The sequence below is a fragment of the Poecilia reticulata genome, chromosome 21, assembly GCF_904066995.2.
Source record: "Poecilia reticulata chromosome 21, P_reticulata-male-v2, whole genome shotgun sequence".
Classification (NCBI taxonomy): Eukaryota; Metazoa; Chordata; class Actinopteri; order Cyprinodontiformes; family Poeciliidae; genus Poecilia; species Poecilia reticulata.
In genome coordinates this window covers 3,313,593-3,329,981 of record NC_088850.1, presented here as the reverse complement: position 1 = coordinate 3,329,981, position 16,389 = coordinate 3,313,593, and the positions used below count along the sequence as shown (strand labels likewise).

The 16,389-nt window shown below is 40.7% G+C and overlaps 1 protein-coding gene across 1 annotated transcript in view; it reads right to left on the bottom strand.

Annotated features, from left to right (window-relative positions):
- Window positions 1–16,389, bottom strand: part of ift172 (intraflagellar transport 172) — a 41,890-nt gene that overhangs the window by 19,921 nt on the left and 5,580 nt on the right. The window contains exons 12-25 of the mRNA XM_008397204.3: window positions 15,861–15,914; window positions 15,641–15,744; window positions 15,255–15,340; window positions 14,246–14,358; window positions 11,502–11,669; window positions 9,919–10,055; window positions 8,166–8,273; window positions 7,335–7,419; window positions 6,178–6,270; window positions 5,879–5,956; window positions 3,924–4,172; window positions 2,910–2,988; window positions 2,711–2,831; window positions 829–973 (exon numbers count right to left, since the gene is read on the bottom strand). Of these exons, the coding sequence (XP_008395426.1) occupies window positions 829–973; window positions 2,711–2,831; window positions 2,910–2,988; window positions 3,924–4,172; window positions 5,879–5,956; window positions 6,178–6,270; window positions 7,335–7,419; window positions 8,166–8,273; window positions 9,919–10,055; window positions 11,502–11,669; window positions 14,246–14,358; window positions 15,255–15,340; window positions 15,641–15,744; window positions 15,861–15,914 (1,620 nt within the window). The remainder of the gene's footprint in view (window positions 1–828; window positions 974–2,710; window positions 2,832–2,909; window positions 2,989–3,923; window positions 4,173–5,878; window positions 5,957–6,177; window positions 6,271–7,334; window positions 7,420–8,165; window positions 8,274–9,918; window positions 10,056–11,501; window positions 11,670–14,245; window positions 14,359–15,254; window positions 15,341–15,640; window positions 15,745–15,860; window positions 15,915–16,389) is intronic.

Below are 16,389 nucleotides of genomic sequence, written 5' to 3'. Positions count from 1 at the left end.
GCTGAAGTTACTTTTCATTAAGGCTGAAACGCCCTGAAGCACGCCGTTACGTAAACAGAGAGACGGCAGGACAGTTAAACATGGCGACTGCTGAAACGCTTTATAGGCGCCGCAGAAATTCATTAAAAAAGCTGCAGAGACCCAACAACTCCATGTTCTCCAGCTTAAAATGTGACATTTAACGATTTGGTGGACTATTATATTATGCTAATTATGTTTAAAACGCATAGCAAACGTTTGGCAAAGAAAGATTTATTAAAAGAGACAGAATTTATAATTTGAGAGGATCAGAGATTTTTTTTTTTCTACAGAAAAAGAGGAATTTAAACATTATTTATGTCTGAATTCGTTTTGCCTTGTTTTTTTGTTTTGTGTATGCTAACTGCATGTAAGAAATGGTTAAAAATTCAAGTATAACTTAAACTACATGGATCAAAAAAAGAGTTTCTCGATTTCAAAAAGACTTTTAAAAAGACTGTTGTATAATCATCCCACTATGGATTAAATAATTTAAAAGTCTGATTATTTTGGGGGCTTTAAATTATTCACTGTTCTCTTTAACCTGCTAACTGTGGCTAACGGTCGACCTCAGTTAGGGCGACTGTGGCTCTGTGGGTAGAGTGGTCGTCTTGTAATCGGAAGGTTGCAGGTTCGATTCCAGCTTCCTCCTTCCGAGCTGCGTATCGGTGTATAAATGTGTGAGCGCTTGTGAGTTTGAATGGGTGAATGTGGTTCTAGTGTAAAGCGCCTTGAGTGGTCAAAATGATCGGATAAAGAGCTATATAAGTTCCCTCCATCTGACCCCAACATTTATTTCTCTCCTCTCACCTCGTAGTCCTGAACGGAGGCGTAGTGCTGAGCTATCTTAACGTAATATTTCTCCGCTGATGCGTCTTCCTGCAGCTCCAGGATGTGGACGGCCTTCTTCCACTGGCGAGCTGCGATCGCCGCCTCGATGGCTTTCAGGGAGCAGCTGGGAACAAGACGGCACACGAACTTTATCATGAAAAAACGCGGCGGTTTAACCACCGATATGTTGAATTGCTGGACTGAACATCGCGTGGTGCCTGTTGTAAACGATTATTCTAGTAATCGAGTAATCTATAGATTTTTCTTACGATTAATCGAGTAATCGGATAAAAACAATTATGAAATAAAATATTGGTAAATCTTCCATAACACCAGTGTTACTATCGGATATCAACATCAGTCTATTTTTTCCACATTTGAGCTTCCCTACCAGTTACTTTTTTGTAGACCGGGGGAGCAACACGGGATATTTACGGCTCCTCCGTTCAGAAACTCATCTACCAGCCATGTTCCGCCTCCCGTTTGTTCAGACCGGGATGATATAAGTTTACTGTGCGGTTCGTCCGTAAAGCTGCTCTTACCCTGTAAGCATCAACCCTCAGCAGCCCGCCGTGTTCAGTCTCTCCGCTCACCTCTACAAATCCTCCTCAGCTTCTTCCCGCCGTTCAACCAGCAGCTCCGGAGCAGAAAGGCTGCCGGACTCCCGGCATCGCGCCGGTCATTTTAAGGATGTTTATTGGTCCCACAAAAACGATGAAAACCCGGAATTATCACCAATCAGTAAAATCCCCGCGGGCCGAACTTGAAGATTGGACGTTATGCCGCTAACACGTAGCTTCCGTCAACAACTCAGAGGCGGAAGTCAGAGCTCCGCGCAACGCAAATAATGTTCCGGCTGAAACACGGTGCGCTAAATGATAAAACATAAATTAACGAAGCTTCGAGGCAGGTCAATTTTCCTCGAGGGATTTTAATAATCGAGGTACTCGAATCACTCGAGGAATCGTTTCAGCCCTAGTGGTGCCACACATGCGCCGTTGATGGTAAAGGCAAAAATAACGTAAGAACTCATTCTCAAAGATCAATACATTTAAATTCTAGTGAATATTTAACACTGGAGCTGGAAGACATTTTAAATATCCAAAATAAATAAACAAAACAACAGAAACAACAAATAAATTGCATCCCGAAGTTTCTGTAAACAAAACTGTTCTTGCTAGTTGAGAACAAAACACCACATTGTGGACTTTTATCGCAGGTTGTGCAAATATTCGCAACGATCAAACAGGATAAAATATTTTCTGTCGTTCAATTTGAACAAACTATGGCTCCCGCAAGCGGCAATTATGTTAAATTTAATTATTGTCCAATATAAAAGAGACGTTTTCTCAGTCCTCTCTTTAATCTAAGCGAACTCGCAGGAACTAAACTGTTAATATGAACAAATCAAAACGTCAGCAATTTTCTCAGCTTTAATTGATTTAGCCATATTTTATAGAAATCATATAAGAAATAAAGGCGTTGCAAACATTTATATGAGAGATTTATGCTCAACCCGAACTGGAACAGTTTGGTTTTGTGGATTTATTGCATAGTAACGGCGCCTGCATGTGTGCGTCATTAGCTATAGCTGCTAATCGGCGCTAAAATACACCGACGGGTTCAACTACCCGTTGGTCAAAGCTAAACTTCTTTATTCGCTCAAACTTTCTCTGCTAAATCTATGACTAACTGTCTATATTTAGGGTTTTTGGGCTTATTTTGGGTTAAAAATAATTCCTCTTATCTTTGTAATTGCGTTCTTGGTGAGGATTTAAAAAGGGATTTCTGGCTCCGTCTGCTGTGTTTATTTATCTTCCCTCCTCTCTCCTCTCCACCTGTCCATATCTGCACCACCCACCCTGCTTCAATGAAATGATTGATGGCGGCGTCCATCTGCTTCTGCTGGACGAGGTAGTCTCCCCAGGCCTCCTCCAGATTCACCACCTCGGCAGGGAAAGCAACACGAGCCAGCTCCACCGCTTTGGGAAGACGGACAAAGTTACTTAGGATGAAAACTGCAAAAATATAAATAAAGATATGAAGACGTTTGAAAATACCTTTTCTGAAAGCTCCACCTTTGCAGTAGCACTCCACAGCTCTCTGGTTGTTCCTGACCTTCTCATATAAATCTCCAGCCTGGTCAGAAGAGAAGAACACGAAGATTATGGAAGTTAAATCAACTGTTTTTCCTGTATTTTTTATTTCTAGCATTCATTGCGGACAAATATCAAACGCTTAGTTTCCAGGGATGAAATCTGCAGCTTATTATTACTGGTCAGAAACATCCATCCATCCATTTTCTTGCACCCTTGTCCCTCAGTGGGGTCAGGAGGTGCTGGTGCCTCTCCAGCCAACGTTTTGGGCGAGAGGCGGGGTCACCTGGACAGGTCGCCAGTCTGTCGCAGGGCAACACAGAGACACACAACCATGCACACACACACACACACCTAGGAGCAATTTGGAGAAACCAGTTAACCTGACAGTCATGTTTTTGGGCTGTGTGAGGAAACCGGGGTACCCGGAGAAAACCCACCATGCACAGGGAGAACATGCAAGCTCCATGCAGAAAGACCGGGGCCGGGAATCGAACCCAGAACCTTCTTGCTGCAAGGCAACAGCTCTACCAACTGCGCCACTGTGCAGCCCAGGTCAGAAACATTAGATGAAAAACCAAAGAAGTCTGAAATTCTTCATCAACCTCTACTTGAAAATCCAACATAGCTGCCCCGCGTGTAAAACGTGTTAGAAGTATCTGGACGTTACTCCAGGATCCGAGTTCTGACTCCAGAGTTCGATGTTAAAATAGATGTTTCATTTTCCTTAAATCACTCGCAAAACAAATAAAAAGGTAAATCTTGCACTTCTCTTCACTTTCAGATGTCTAATGAAAGATTTTTTGAGAAGAGTTTTCACACAGACGTAGGGAAACGTGCAGAGAAATCACAGCCGGATGGAGCGCAGCTCAAAATAACAAGCAGAACTTTTGCTGTTGTGCTCAAAGTTTTGCTCTCCTGGCGTCAGTTAGGAGAACAATGCTTCACTACACACAGATAAAAATCAACACCACTCACTCTCTCGTAAAACTCTCCCTTGATGAGGCTGGTAGCGATGCGGCTGACCGTCTCGGTGCTGTTGCAGATCTCCGGCCGGCTGATGGTCAGGCGGGCGGCTTTGGCGGGAAGTCCCGCCCTCAGGTAGAGGTTGACGGCGCCCTGGAAATCTCCTTGGCTCTCCTTCACTTCGCCGGCGCGCTCGTCCTGACCCGTCTCCGTCAGCCACTGGTAGTAGTTCTCACGCAGGCTGTTGAGCTCCGGGTGGCTCTGTTGTTCACCCAGGAAGGAAAAGAAGCGACTGAAGGACTTGGGACTTTCACAAACATCTACATTTACTTCACATGGAACCTGCAACGTTGGGTTTCCATGGCGACAAGCATTGGTGGGCGATGTGGGTTAAAAATAAAATCTTAGTTTTCAGCTCCATGTTCAGATTTAAATAGATTTTTCTCCTGCTGTCTGTTCAAAAACAAAGAAAATATTTTCAAAAAGTTGTTTTTATTTTAATTAGCGCTTCTCTGACATGTATGACTAATTTGTGCAAAAAATCAAAATGCAAGTTCTCTGGTTCAGAAGGCCTCTGTGCAGCTTTTTGTATTGACAAATTCGTAAAATAAGTTTAGGAAATTGTTATATTTGCAATATATTGGAAAAATATTATGAACCGAATTACCTTTTGGGGATTTTTCTTTGCAGTTTTTAGCATTTTATTTAGTTGTTATGGATTAATAACATATACATTGTGAAAGACCTGGATTTAAGAATTGTATTGATGTATTGGTTATTGAAATGCTACAAATAATGGCTGTGCAGCATCCAAAAATGTAAAAAATAAGCTCATGCGAACCTTTATATTTGTAGCCATAAAAGGGTTAATTGCATAAATATAGGCATAAAATTACGAGGAAAAAACCACAATGTTGCCAAAACTTCTTGAAACAGACTCAGTTGTTTGCATTCCTGCTGATAATAATTTGATGCTGATATATTGAAATATGGAATATTTCTTTATCTGTTAAACTGACACCAAAGTACAACTTTACTTTATTCCTCATTTTAAGTTTTTTTTTAAATTATTTTTGTGTTGGAGTTCTCATAAAGTGACTACTTTATACTCGTATTATTTCGACGTTATTGTGGTATTTCTGTGTTTTTTTAGTACTATGACTTTATTCTCGCAATAAAAAAAAATAAAAATCTTAGCCTGACCATATAATCAATCCATCCATCCATCCATCCATTTTCTTGCACCCTTGTCCCTCAGTGGGGTCGGGAGGGGAGCTGGTGCCCATCTCCAGCCAACGTTTTGGGCGAGAGGCGGGGTCACCCTGGACAGGTCGCCAGTCTGTCGCAGGGCAACACAGAGACACACAACCATGCACACACACACTCATACCTAGGGGCAATTTGGAGAGGCCAATTAACCTGACAGTCATGTTTTTGGACTGTGGGAGGAAACCGGAGTACCCGGAGAAAACCCACCATGCACAGGGAGAACATGCAAACTCCATGCAGAAAGACCCCAGGCCGGGAATCGAACCCAGAACCTTCTTGCTGCAAGGCAACAGCTCTACCAACTGCGCCACTGTGCAGCCCCATATAATCAAGATGACCTGAATCAAGATGACCTGAATCATATAATCAAGATGACCTGAATTCAAGATGGCCGCCCCAGAGTGTTGTCATCACTCTGAACTATGGAAACCCAATGAGAGCGTTGGTGAAAACAAAATCCTGATTTGCGAAAAATTTAATCTTCAATAACAAAAAAAAAGATTAATTGATAAAAATCAATTTATCACATTTAAAAGAACCTGCTAGCAATGAACTTCCTCCAAAAAGATGTTTAATTTGTCTTTGGTGAGACTTCAGACCCAGTTATCTAAACAAATCCTCTATATTCAGGTAGAAAAGAAAAACTTGGTGCATTTAAATCTGAACCGTTTGCACGTCCTCCTGTCAGGTAAGTTCACCTTGGCTTCGGCCACGGCGATGCAGTCATCCCACCTGTGGAGCTCCTGGTACATCTCTATGGCCTCATCAATGGCGTTCTGCAGATACACACAAAACATCAAACATTTCAAATGACCTTCGTTAGGAAGCAACACAGGCAGATTGGTTAAAAGCCTTTTTGGTCTGTGAGTAAGTTAGCAATAACTGACCAATAAAACCATCTCAGTTTTGGCAGAATGGATTTGATGGTTTTAATGTGTCTTGCAACTGTTAAAATACTGACTGGTTCAAATGATTTCTGTTAGCCAGTCACACCAACCTGCTCCATGTAATGCATCTCAGCCAGTTTAAAGTTCTTGTCCAACATGGCCATGTGGGCTTGGACCTGGTAAAATGACGTCCCATCTTCTCCCTAATTAGACGACATGCGTTCAAATATGAAAATGCAGAAAGTAAAATTCAGCTAAAATGCTTAGGTTTGCCATTGTGTCACTAGCATGTAAATTATCTTAATCCATTTAGTAGGCAAATAAGCTGATAAAGAAGGCTGGTCCTACACTAACTTTAATTAATATGACTTTCAACAACATTTAATTTTCCTTTGTATTTTAATTTTAATTTAAAAAGTTAAATTTAGCTAAAATGCTAAGGTTAGCTACAATGCTGTCATTAGAATGTTGATTATTGACTTACAAAATAGGAGGAAAACAAAAAGTCTCAGCTAAATTTAGCTAAAATGCTAAGGTTAGCTTCAATTCTGTCAGTAGCGTGTCACTGACTTACTCCATTTAGTAGGCAAACAGCGTATAAACTAAATTTAGCAAAAATGCTAAGGTTTGCCATTGTGTCACTAGCATGTAAATTATCTTAATCCATTTAGTAGGCAAATAAGCTGATAAAGAAGGCTGGTCCTACACTAACTTTAATTAATATGACTTTCAACAACATTTAATTTTCCTTTGTATTTTAATTTTAATTTAAAAAGTTAAATTTAGCTAAAATGCTAAGGTTAGCTACAATGCTGTCATTAGAATGTTGATTATTGACTTACAACATAGGAGGAAAACAAAAAGTCTCAGCTAAATTTAGCGAAAATGCTAAGGTTAGCTTCAATTCTGTCAGTAGCATGTCACTGACTTACTCCATTTAGTACGCAAACAACAGCGTATAAACTAAATTTAGCTAAAATGCTAAGGTTAGCTACAATGCTGTCATTAGAATATTGACTATTGACTTACAACATAGGAGGAAAACAAAAAGTATCAGCTAAATTTAGCTAAAATGCTTCAATTCTGTCAGTAGCGTGTCATTGACTTACTCCATTTAGTAGGCAAACAACAGTGTATAAACTAAATTTAGCAAAAATGCTGTCAGTTGATTATTGACTTATGCTAACATTAGCATTTATATCAAAATAAGCTAAAATGCTTAGCTTAAATCATTAGCTTGAGGGCAGTCAGGCGGTTTAAAACAAACCGTTTCCTGTGAAACTTTGTTTGCGATCTGATTGGTGTGGCGGAGGAACCGGACAGTCGAGACGTCACCCAGAGCAGCAAAACATCTGCAGAATGAGAATTTAAAAAGCAGAGAAGAAGAGAACGATCAAGAGAGATAAGAGGAGCGATGAAACAACAGTAAAGTCTGATCGAAGGCCTGGAAACCTGCAAATTTAATGAACTGAGATAAATAAGAGAATCAGTCTAATGAGCCTTCACATGCACTGCAAGTCTGAGAAACAGAAACCCCTTATAGCATTCGGCTACTTTATTACCAACTCTGTCTGAACAGTTGCATCAGATTAATGAAGAAGTCATAAAGAGAAGTTTAAAAAAAAAGCTCCTTCTTACTGACTCTTCCTCATTAACATCAGTTTCCCTCATTAAGGGCATCCACTCCAGAGTAAAAAGAAAAAAAAAGGTTCCGTTCTCAGATTTTGGGATTTATGCAAATGGAGCCAGACCCTAACGAACAGCATATGCATTATTAATGACAGAGAATTCAGATTTGAGGAGTATTTTTTTTACAACAGAGAGAAATAAAGATGGAGAGAGCGAGAAGGAGAGGATGAGGGAGAATTAAAACCTGTCTGATGATAAATGAATTGGAGGCACCGTCTGCTGTGTGCTTGTGTTTAATTTTGTATATCCGGACATTTCGGGGAATCTAATTATGCATTCTTATAAACAAAATATGTCTTTGTTATGGGGGGAGAATCCAGTTCTCTCATAATATTTTCTCCAGAAGTTGTTAAAGAAAAAGAAAGCGGTTTAAAAACGCGGGTTTGTGCATTTCTGTTGACCTGCTGACCTTTCTGCGATGTGCAGCTGACGCGCCTCCAACGCCAACTTGCTGAGTGTCTTCCACATGGCCTCCGTCTCTGGTGACATCTCCAGAGTCTCCAGAAACGCTGTTGCTCTGGAAACAAGCAGAACAACGACATACGACCTGAAACTCGACAAACAGTCAATTAGGAACGCCCCGAGTCTTTCATCCCCAGCATCAAACACTGAGCTGCTGCTGCAGACGGGTTTTCAGCTCTACTCGCTTCTTGCACTGCAATTTGTAAACAAATCCCGGTGAAGCTGAAATAATTCACATGTAGGAAGAGAATTAGGACTGAAGCGATTAATCGGATTGATCAATGGGCTGGAGATTAATCAGTTTTTATCAACTTTTGGTTTTTAGAAAATCTGGATATTTTTCATCAATCCACTGCTTCTAGTTCAGAGTGACGTCAGGCCGCCATCTTGTTTGACATTCGTGTGATAAAAGGATCAGGTTAAGATTTTTTTTTTTTTTTTACAAAAAATAAAGTCATAATGTTACAAGGATACAGTAATAGTAATATGTAGTAAATCAAAAATAAATGAGACTAAAATATTAAGAGAATGAAGTAGTAATTTTATAAGATAATTATCCAAGCTTTTTTCTAGTTAAAACAATTTTTTTCTTGTAGTTTTAAGACCTTCTTCTGGTAAAATTGCCACTTTATTCTGCTGATATTATGACTATATTCTCTTAATTAAACAAAAATGATCATAGTTTGGCCCTGATACTCAGTTTTAAACCTCACAGCAGGGAGGGCTGAACCGAAAGCCACTTTCTAAAAAAGTGCAAGACGTTTGACCATTTCTGTAAGAAACTGTGAATGTCAGATGGTAAGAGATGGGGGTCGTTGAGGTAAAGCTAATAAAAGTCATTTTTAAAGGGGATCTTTTATACAAAATTCACATTTGTATGCTTCTGTACTTCCATTTGGTTCTTAACTGCTACTAAAAACAGCACAAGTGGTTAAAAAAAAATGCAACCAGTCATTTTTAGGTCAAAGATTTTTGGCGTCTGGAAAATGAGTTTCAAAAATCTCCTGAATGCAACGTGACAAATCAGCAGGAACTATCCCTCATAGTTACCCCAGTTACCCAGCAACATAGAAACCACTTGCTGCATTACTTTTGGTTTTGCAGGAGGCTCTACTAATGCTTTTCAAAGATGTACTGTGGTATAATGTCTGTTTGCAGCCATTTTCACGTGCGAGTGTAAACTTTGAGTTGGGGGATGTGGCCAGCAGCAGCTTATTTGGATTTAAAGTGACAGGAGCCAAAAACAGCTAAAAATAGGCAGAACTGAGACTAAAATCTGCAAAATAATGTAATGAACATGTTTTGCATAATCCGTAGACTTATTCTAACCTGTTCAAGGAAGCATAAAAGGTGATTTTAATGAAACCCAAGAGAGTTATTGTAAAAAATTCAGCTGCTCCTTCTTTGAAATAAGAGGTCAGTTAATTATTTCCTCCGCTCGATGAGGAGCCTTCGGAGGTGTCCAAGTCACGACGTGCTGAGGAGACACATTTCGTCTCCCAGCTGGCCTGAGAGGGCTGCAGAAAAACAAGAGGAGCAGGAGGAAGCGGAGGGATAAAAGGACATCTGGGTTCTTCTGGTCGCCCTGCTGCGCCGCAGTGATTCACACCGAGGGACGGATGGGTGTTTACGCCGCGCCACACTCATCATTAGAGACATCTTCTTCTTTTGTTCTTCCAGGAAGCCAGGACCGGACCTACCTGTCGTAATCTCCGTCGTCGGTGGCGGTACCGAACTCAATAAGGCCTTCGTCCAAAGAGTACCCCACCATGTTGACGCCCTCCGTCACTATGACTTCCGTCTTTCCGTCGGCTCGCATCAGATCCACGATGTCTCCCTGGAAAAAACAGATCAACTTTATTCAGTCTGTGACACAAAAGCAAGAAGTTTGATTTCAGTTCCACTTTGGTCTCAACTGAAGACATTTTAAATGCAAACATGTTCATCTGGATATTTGGCGGATTGACAAAATGCTGGTACTGATACGAAGGCCTGTCACATCCATCCATCCATTTTCTTACACCCTTATCCCTCAGTGGGGTTGGGAGGTGTTGCTGCCTCTCCAGCTAGGGTACCAGGCAAGGGGCGGGGTCACCTGGACAGGTCGCCAGTCTGTCGCAGGGCAACACAGAGACACACAACCATGCACACACACTCACACCTAGGGGCAATTTGGAGAGGCCAATTAACCTGACAGTCATGTTTTTGGACTGTGGGAGGAAACCAGAGTACCTGGAGAAAACCCACCATGCACAGGGAGAACATGGAGACTCCATGCAGAAAGACCGGGGCCGGGAATCGAACCCAGAACCTTCTTGCTGCAAGGCAACAGCTCTACCAACTGCGCCACTGTCACAATAAATCAATTAATCGCACGATAAATTTAAACCAGCTCAGTAATTTCCATTTGCATGATTTATTGTTTTTTCTCTTTCTACCGAAAACTGGATGATAAAATTTGTCAATCTGGTGCTTTGGTCTCAATTAGCTCCTTTTTTGAATAGAATATTGTTTACAGAGACTCATAATTCATTTTATTTATTGTTTCTGTTGTTTTGTTTATTTATTTTGGATATTTAAAATGTCTTCCCATTAAAGTTTATTGATATTTGAGAATATGTTCTTGCCATCACCATTAAATTTCTTGAAAATGTTTTTTTAAAAAAAACTGTATTATCATTTATTGCAATAACTTCTGGGACAATTTGACAGGCCTGCTAATACGACTTAGTCAGATGAGGGTGGAGCACCAAAAAATGTACGCAAGTAAGAGTAAAAACAGAAATATTCAAGAAACTGATCAAAACATTTACTATTTAAAACTTACATCATCAGGTGGACCAAAATGTAAAGTTATGTGGAAATGCTGTCATTTTAGAGACTAAAATGAAAATAATTCATATAAATAACAAAATCAGACAAAAGAAAAATTGTTTTCAATATAAAACATGAAACTGCAACAAAAACCGCAGGCGTGCGAGAGTCTGACATCACTTCACAAGAACCTACAAAATAAAGAAATGCCAGCACGTTAAAGGATTACAGCCGAACATAAAGAGTGACGTTGAGTACAGAAATAAATATTTGGGTAATTCTTAATGAAAAAATGCTTTAAATGATATACACACTAAATATTTAGTCAGATTTAACTAAATTATTCGTGGGCTGAACTTTTGCGCCTCCTGAAAACAGGTGGAATCACGAGGAAAAACGTGAACTAGCATCTCAAAACATCGTCCAGGAAGGTAAAAGCTCATAAATAATAAAGTTTGCGTGCACCCACCCTGATGGGGAACATGGTGATGCTCTCTGGGCTGTCGATGCTGTACCAGATGCAGAGGTTGCCCCGGTTCTGGGAGACCACCACGTCGCTGCCGGGCACCCACTGGACGTACGAGCAGAACGTGAGCAGCGTGGTTTTCACCCGGGACTCGATGTCGTACAGGTTGAGCTGAGGAAGAACGAGAAGACGAAAAGGACAAGATTCATCCTCAGTCAGAGGATTCATCCCTTACTGATGAATCTATACACTGGGACAGTGTATAGTGTACACTGTCCCACTATAAAAATCAAGCACTTTCAAGGTCATGGAAAATGTTATATTTGGAAATGTCTTTGTCACCGATTCTGTTCATTACTTTTATGGACAGAATTTCTAGGCGCAGCCGAGGTGTTGATCCGTTTTGGTGGCCTTAGGACCACATCTCTGCTTTTTGCGGATGATGTGGTCCTGTTGGCTTCATCGGAACGTGATCTGCAGCTCTCACTGAAGCGGTTCGCAGCCGAGTGTGAAGCGGCCGGGATGAGGCTCAGTGCCTCCAAATCCGAGGCCATGGTCTTGAGCCGGAAAAGGGTAGAGTGCCTTCTCCGGGTCAGGGGGGTCGTCCTGCCTCAAGTGGAGGAGTTTAAGTATCTGGGGATCTTGTTCACGAATGAGGGAAGAAGGGAACGGGAGATCGACAGGCGGATTGGGGCAGCGTCTACTGTGAAGCGGGCGCTGTACCGGTCCGTCGTGATGAAGAGAGAGCTGAGCCAAAAAGCAAAGCTCTCGATTTACCGGTCGATCTACGTTCCCACCCTCATCTATGGTCATGAGCTTTGGGTCATGACCGAAAGAACGAGATCACAGATACAAGCGGCCGAAATGGGTTTCCTCCGCAGGGTGGCTGGGCTCTCCCTTAGAGAGAGAAGCTCGGTCATCCGGGAGGGACTCAGAGTAGAGCTGCTGCTCCTCCACGTCGAGAGGAGCCAGTTGAGGCTCGGGCATCTGGTCAGGATGCCTCCTGGACGCCTCCCTGGTGAGGTGTTCCGGTCCCACCGGGAGGAGGCCTCGGGGAAGACCCAGGACACGCTGGAGGGACGATGTCTCTCGGCTGGCCTGGGAACGCCTTGGGGTTCCTGGAGGAGCTGGAAGAAGTGGCTGGGGAGGGAAGTCTGGGCCTCCCTTCTGAAGCTGCTGCCCCCGCGACCCGAAAATAAGCGGAAGCGGATGGATGGATGGATGGATGGATGGATGGATGGATGGATGGATGGATGGATGGATGGATGGATGGATGGATGGATGGATGGATGGATGGATGGATGGATGGATGGATGGATGGATGGAAATGTCTCACTCTCTACACCTGGCTGCTTTGAGAACAAAACATTAATTTAACAAAAAAAAAATCAGGCAATTTCAATAACTTTAACATTCAAAATATAAGACGATCAATGAATCACTGAGGCATTAGGAATAATAAATATTCATTGCCCAGAAACAATCCAAACAAATTGTGCTAAGATAAATTATTGCATTAAACACAAAACAGAAAGTAAGAAAAAAAAACATCTATAAAAAAATGTTTTCTGGCATTTAGCAAATAATTATGGTAATTCTGACCAAAACAAGGAAAGTTTAGTCTCATTTAACTTCAGACGGTGACAATAAAAAAAAAGTCTGTGCTTTTATTAAGTGTATGAAAATATCTGTAAATAACTTTTTCCAAATCCAGGCTTTTAATAAAGGTTTAGATTAGAAAACCGTGCAGTTTGAGCATCAAGCCCTTTCAACGACTTGATACAAAAATCAATCACTTTACAAACACCAAAATGAAATTCAAGCATTTTTATTTATTTAAATCAAACTTATGAACCCCGAACAGGGAAAAATTTAACTAAACTGTCTCACTGCTCCACCCTTAAGACATTTTGTCAGATCAGATCAAATTATTAGATTTAAAAATTTGGCAAAAACAGCGCAGAACGAACAATATTTTTAAAATGGAGACGTAAATGCAGATTTTAGCACTTTTTTTTTTTTTTTGCCAAAACAACCTAGTAAGTCGTTGCTAGGCAACCAAACAGCGAGTGAGTTAGTTGATTCCACCAACTTTGCTCAGCGAGTCATGAGAGGTTGGGCGGCTGAAGCCTTTTCTCTGCCTACATCTCCCAGAATGCTGTGCGATTCTGGATCGAAGTTCAGTGAATATTCTACATATCGCATATTCTCTATCAGATAGACATACAATAAACAGTATTATTTATTGATATCGATGACGTGTCTATATACACGTATTGCATTATTTTTTTTTAATCGCCTCACTAGAATAAGTTTTCCAAATGAAATTACGACATGAGCTAGTTTTTAAGAAATGGCCAACAGCCAAGCAGATCTGCATTCACTGTTTTGCGCTCTAAGAATTTAAATAACCCACTCTTATTCTGCTAGGTGAAAAACAAACTGAATCTAAAACTTGGAATGAAGGAAAGTGGAAAGTGAGCCTCTTCCGAGACGCATAATGGCCAGTTTATCCCAACTGTCCATCCTAATTCCCGGGTGACCAAGCTGCTCCCATGCAGAGCCTCCAGGCATATTGGGGGTGATGGATGCAGCTCTGACAGCAGACAAGCCCCAACTAAGGATGAATGTTTTTTTTTCCTGCTATCTCCGTCTGTCATTTGCCCTCTCTAATTTACTGCCTGCAGCTCTTTATCTCATTGTTTCCAGTCTTTCAGCCTCCCGGGGCGCTGAGGTTTCATTCTCACCCGCAGCTTCTTGTCCCTGAACAGCAGTTTGCGTCCGGTTTCATTGAGCTCCAGCCAGTCAATCTTGGAGTCGTGGCTGATGGTTCCCAGGTTGTAGCCCGCAGTCAAGTCCACTGAGGACGGGAAAAACAAAAACAACCAGCAGATTAACTGAGGGGCAGCCAGACTGCCAGCACAAGGCTAAAAAACACTGGGGTCAGGATTAAAAATCAGCCAGTGGGGGAAACAAACATTAACTGCTCCGTTAGCTTGTTGCTCTGTTAGCATTCAGTTTTTCTTTAATTAAAACGTTGCATTGTTCACAAACTCTGCTTGTCTTGGATTAAAAACTGAATAAATGAAAGTTTCTGAACACTTAAACATTATTATTTTGGGAGTGTTTTAGTAAAAAATGACTCTATGATGTAGTTCTGCTTTGACATAAATGTTTTTTTGGGGATAAAAAGCCAAATTTGATCACCTTAAAAAAGCTGTATATTGCTGTTAATCATAGTGAAAAAATCTTCATGGAATTTTCTGTATTTTTTTTAATTTGACACATTAAACATAATGGACATCAAAAACAAATCTGATATTAATGGACATTTTGATTTTCTTTCTATTGCATTGAAATGGGGCTGCACAGTGGCGCAGTTGGTAGAGCTGCTGCCTTGCAGCAAGAAGGCTCTGGGTTCGATTCCCGGCCCCGGTCTCTCTGCATGGAGTCTCCATGTTCTCCCTGTGCATGGTGGGCTTTCTCTGGGTTCTCCGGTTTCCTCCCACAGTCCAAAAACATGACTCTCAGGTTAATTGGCCTCTCCAAATTGCCCCTAGGTGTGAGTGTGTATGGTTGTGTGTCTCTGTGTTGCCCTGCGACAGACTGGCGACCTGTCCAGGTGAGCCCACCCCTCGCCCGGTACGTTAGCTCGAGATAGGCACCAGCACCCCTCCCGACCCCACCGAGGGACAAGGGTGTCAAGAAGATGGATGCAACAACCTGGTTCTTTTTGACACACTTCCTGTTTCTTACCAATTGCAATGGTCTTTAAGTCGATCAGGTAAGCAAGTTTCTTGTTGTCTTCCACTCCTCTCTGCTTCCTCTCATTGAGACGCACACTGGAGTCAAAAATACTGATCAGTTATCAGTGACTGAATGAAATGAAATCTAGATGCTGATTGTTTGGGTTTCTGCAAAGATCAATATCGCCATCTAGTGGACATCTGTGCAATTACACACCCAAAAAAAAAAACCTGCTGCAACTTAATTCATTTTTTTTTAAATCTTCATACCCAAAATATTCAAATTCTGCTGACAAAACTGCTTGTTTTAGATGTTTAAAATTACTTTTAATCTTCAGTTCTGACTGTTTAATGCGCTGATGTGTGTTTCGGCGCTCAGATCCGTTTCCTGCCCACCTGATGAGGTGTGGATTCATGAACTCGGTTCTGACTGAGCCCAGAATCTCGTTGTTGCTGTACTCCACCAGGCTCAGCTCCCCGGCATTAAAAATCATGCACACCTGGACAAACAGATTTTAACTCAAACAGCAGCACGGCTTTATAAATGTTTCTGTTGTTTCTTTCAGTTTACGTCACCGTAGTTTTTGGATGAATAAAAATATATTTGTAAACTTACAGATTCATTTTCGAAAAAGAACTTTTCATTTCCTCCAGAACCGGGCCAAGGCACCTGAAGAAGGAAACAGAAGGAAATGTTTTAATCTGACACAAAACTGCCCATTGTTCTTTATAATGAGTTTTTAATTTTAATATATTACTTTCTTTCATTAAAAGTGTTATTAATTCATTTATTTTGTAATTAAAAGTGTGCTCCAAGTGTTTTATTCTTATATTTAAAATATTAATTAGAAAAACTGACCCTTTTCTTATTTTAATTTTACTTTGCTGTTTTATTTATTTGTTGCAAATGAGTGCAAGTTTTAATTTCTTAATATATTAAAATATTAAGTAAGTGCCCATCTCTTTTTACTTTATTTTTTATTAAAAATATTACTTTTTTTTCATAAAAAAGTGCCCACCTGTTTGCTATTTTTATATATATTTTGCTTATTTACTTAACTAAAAGGAACTTCTTGTTTATTTTTTAACTTCCCATTTATATTTAAATATTATTTATTTCAATATGTTTATCTGACTTTTATTTT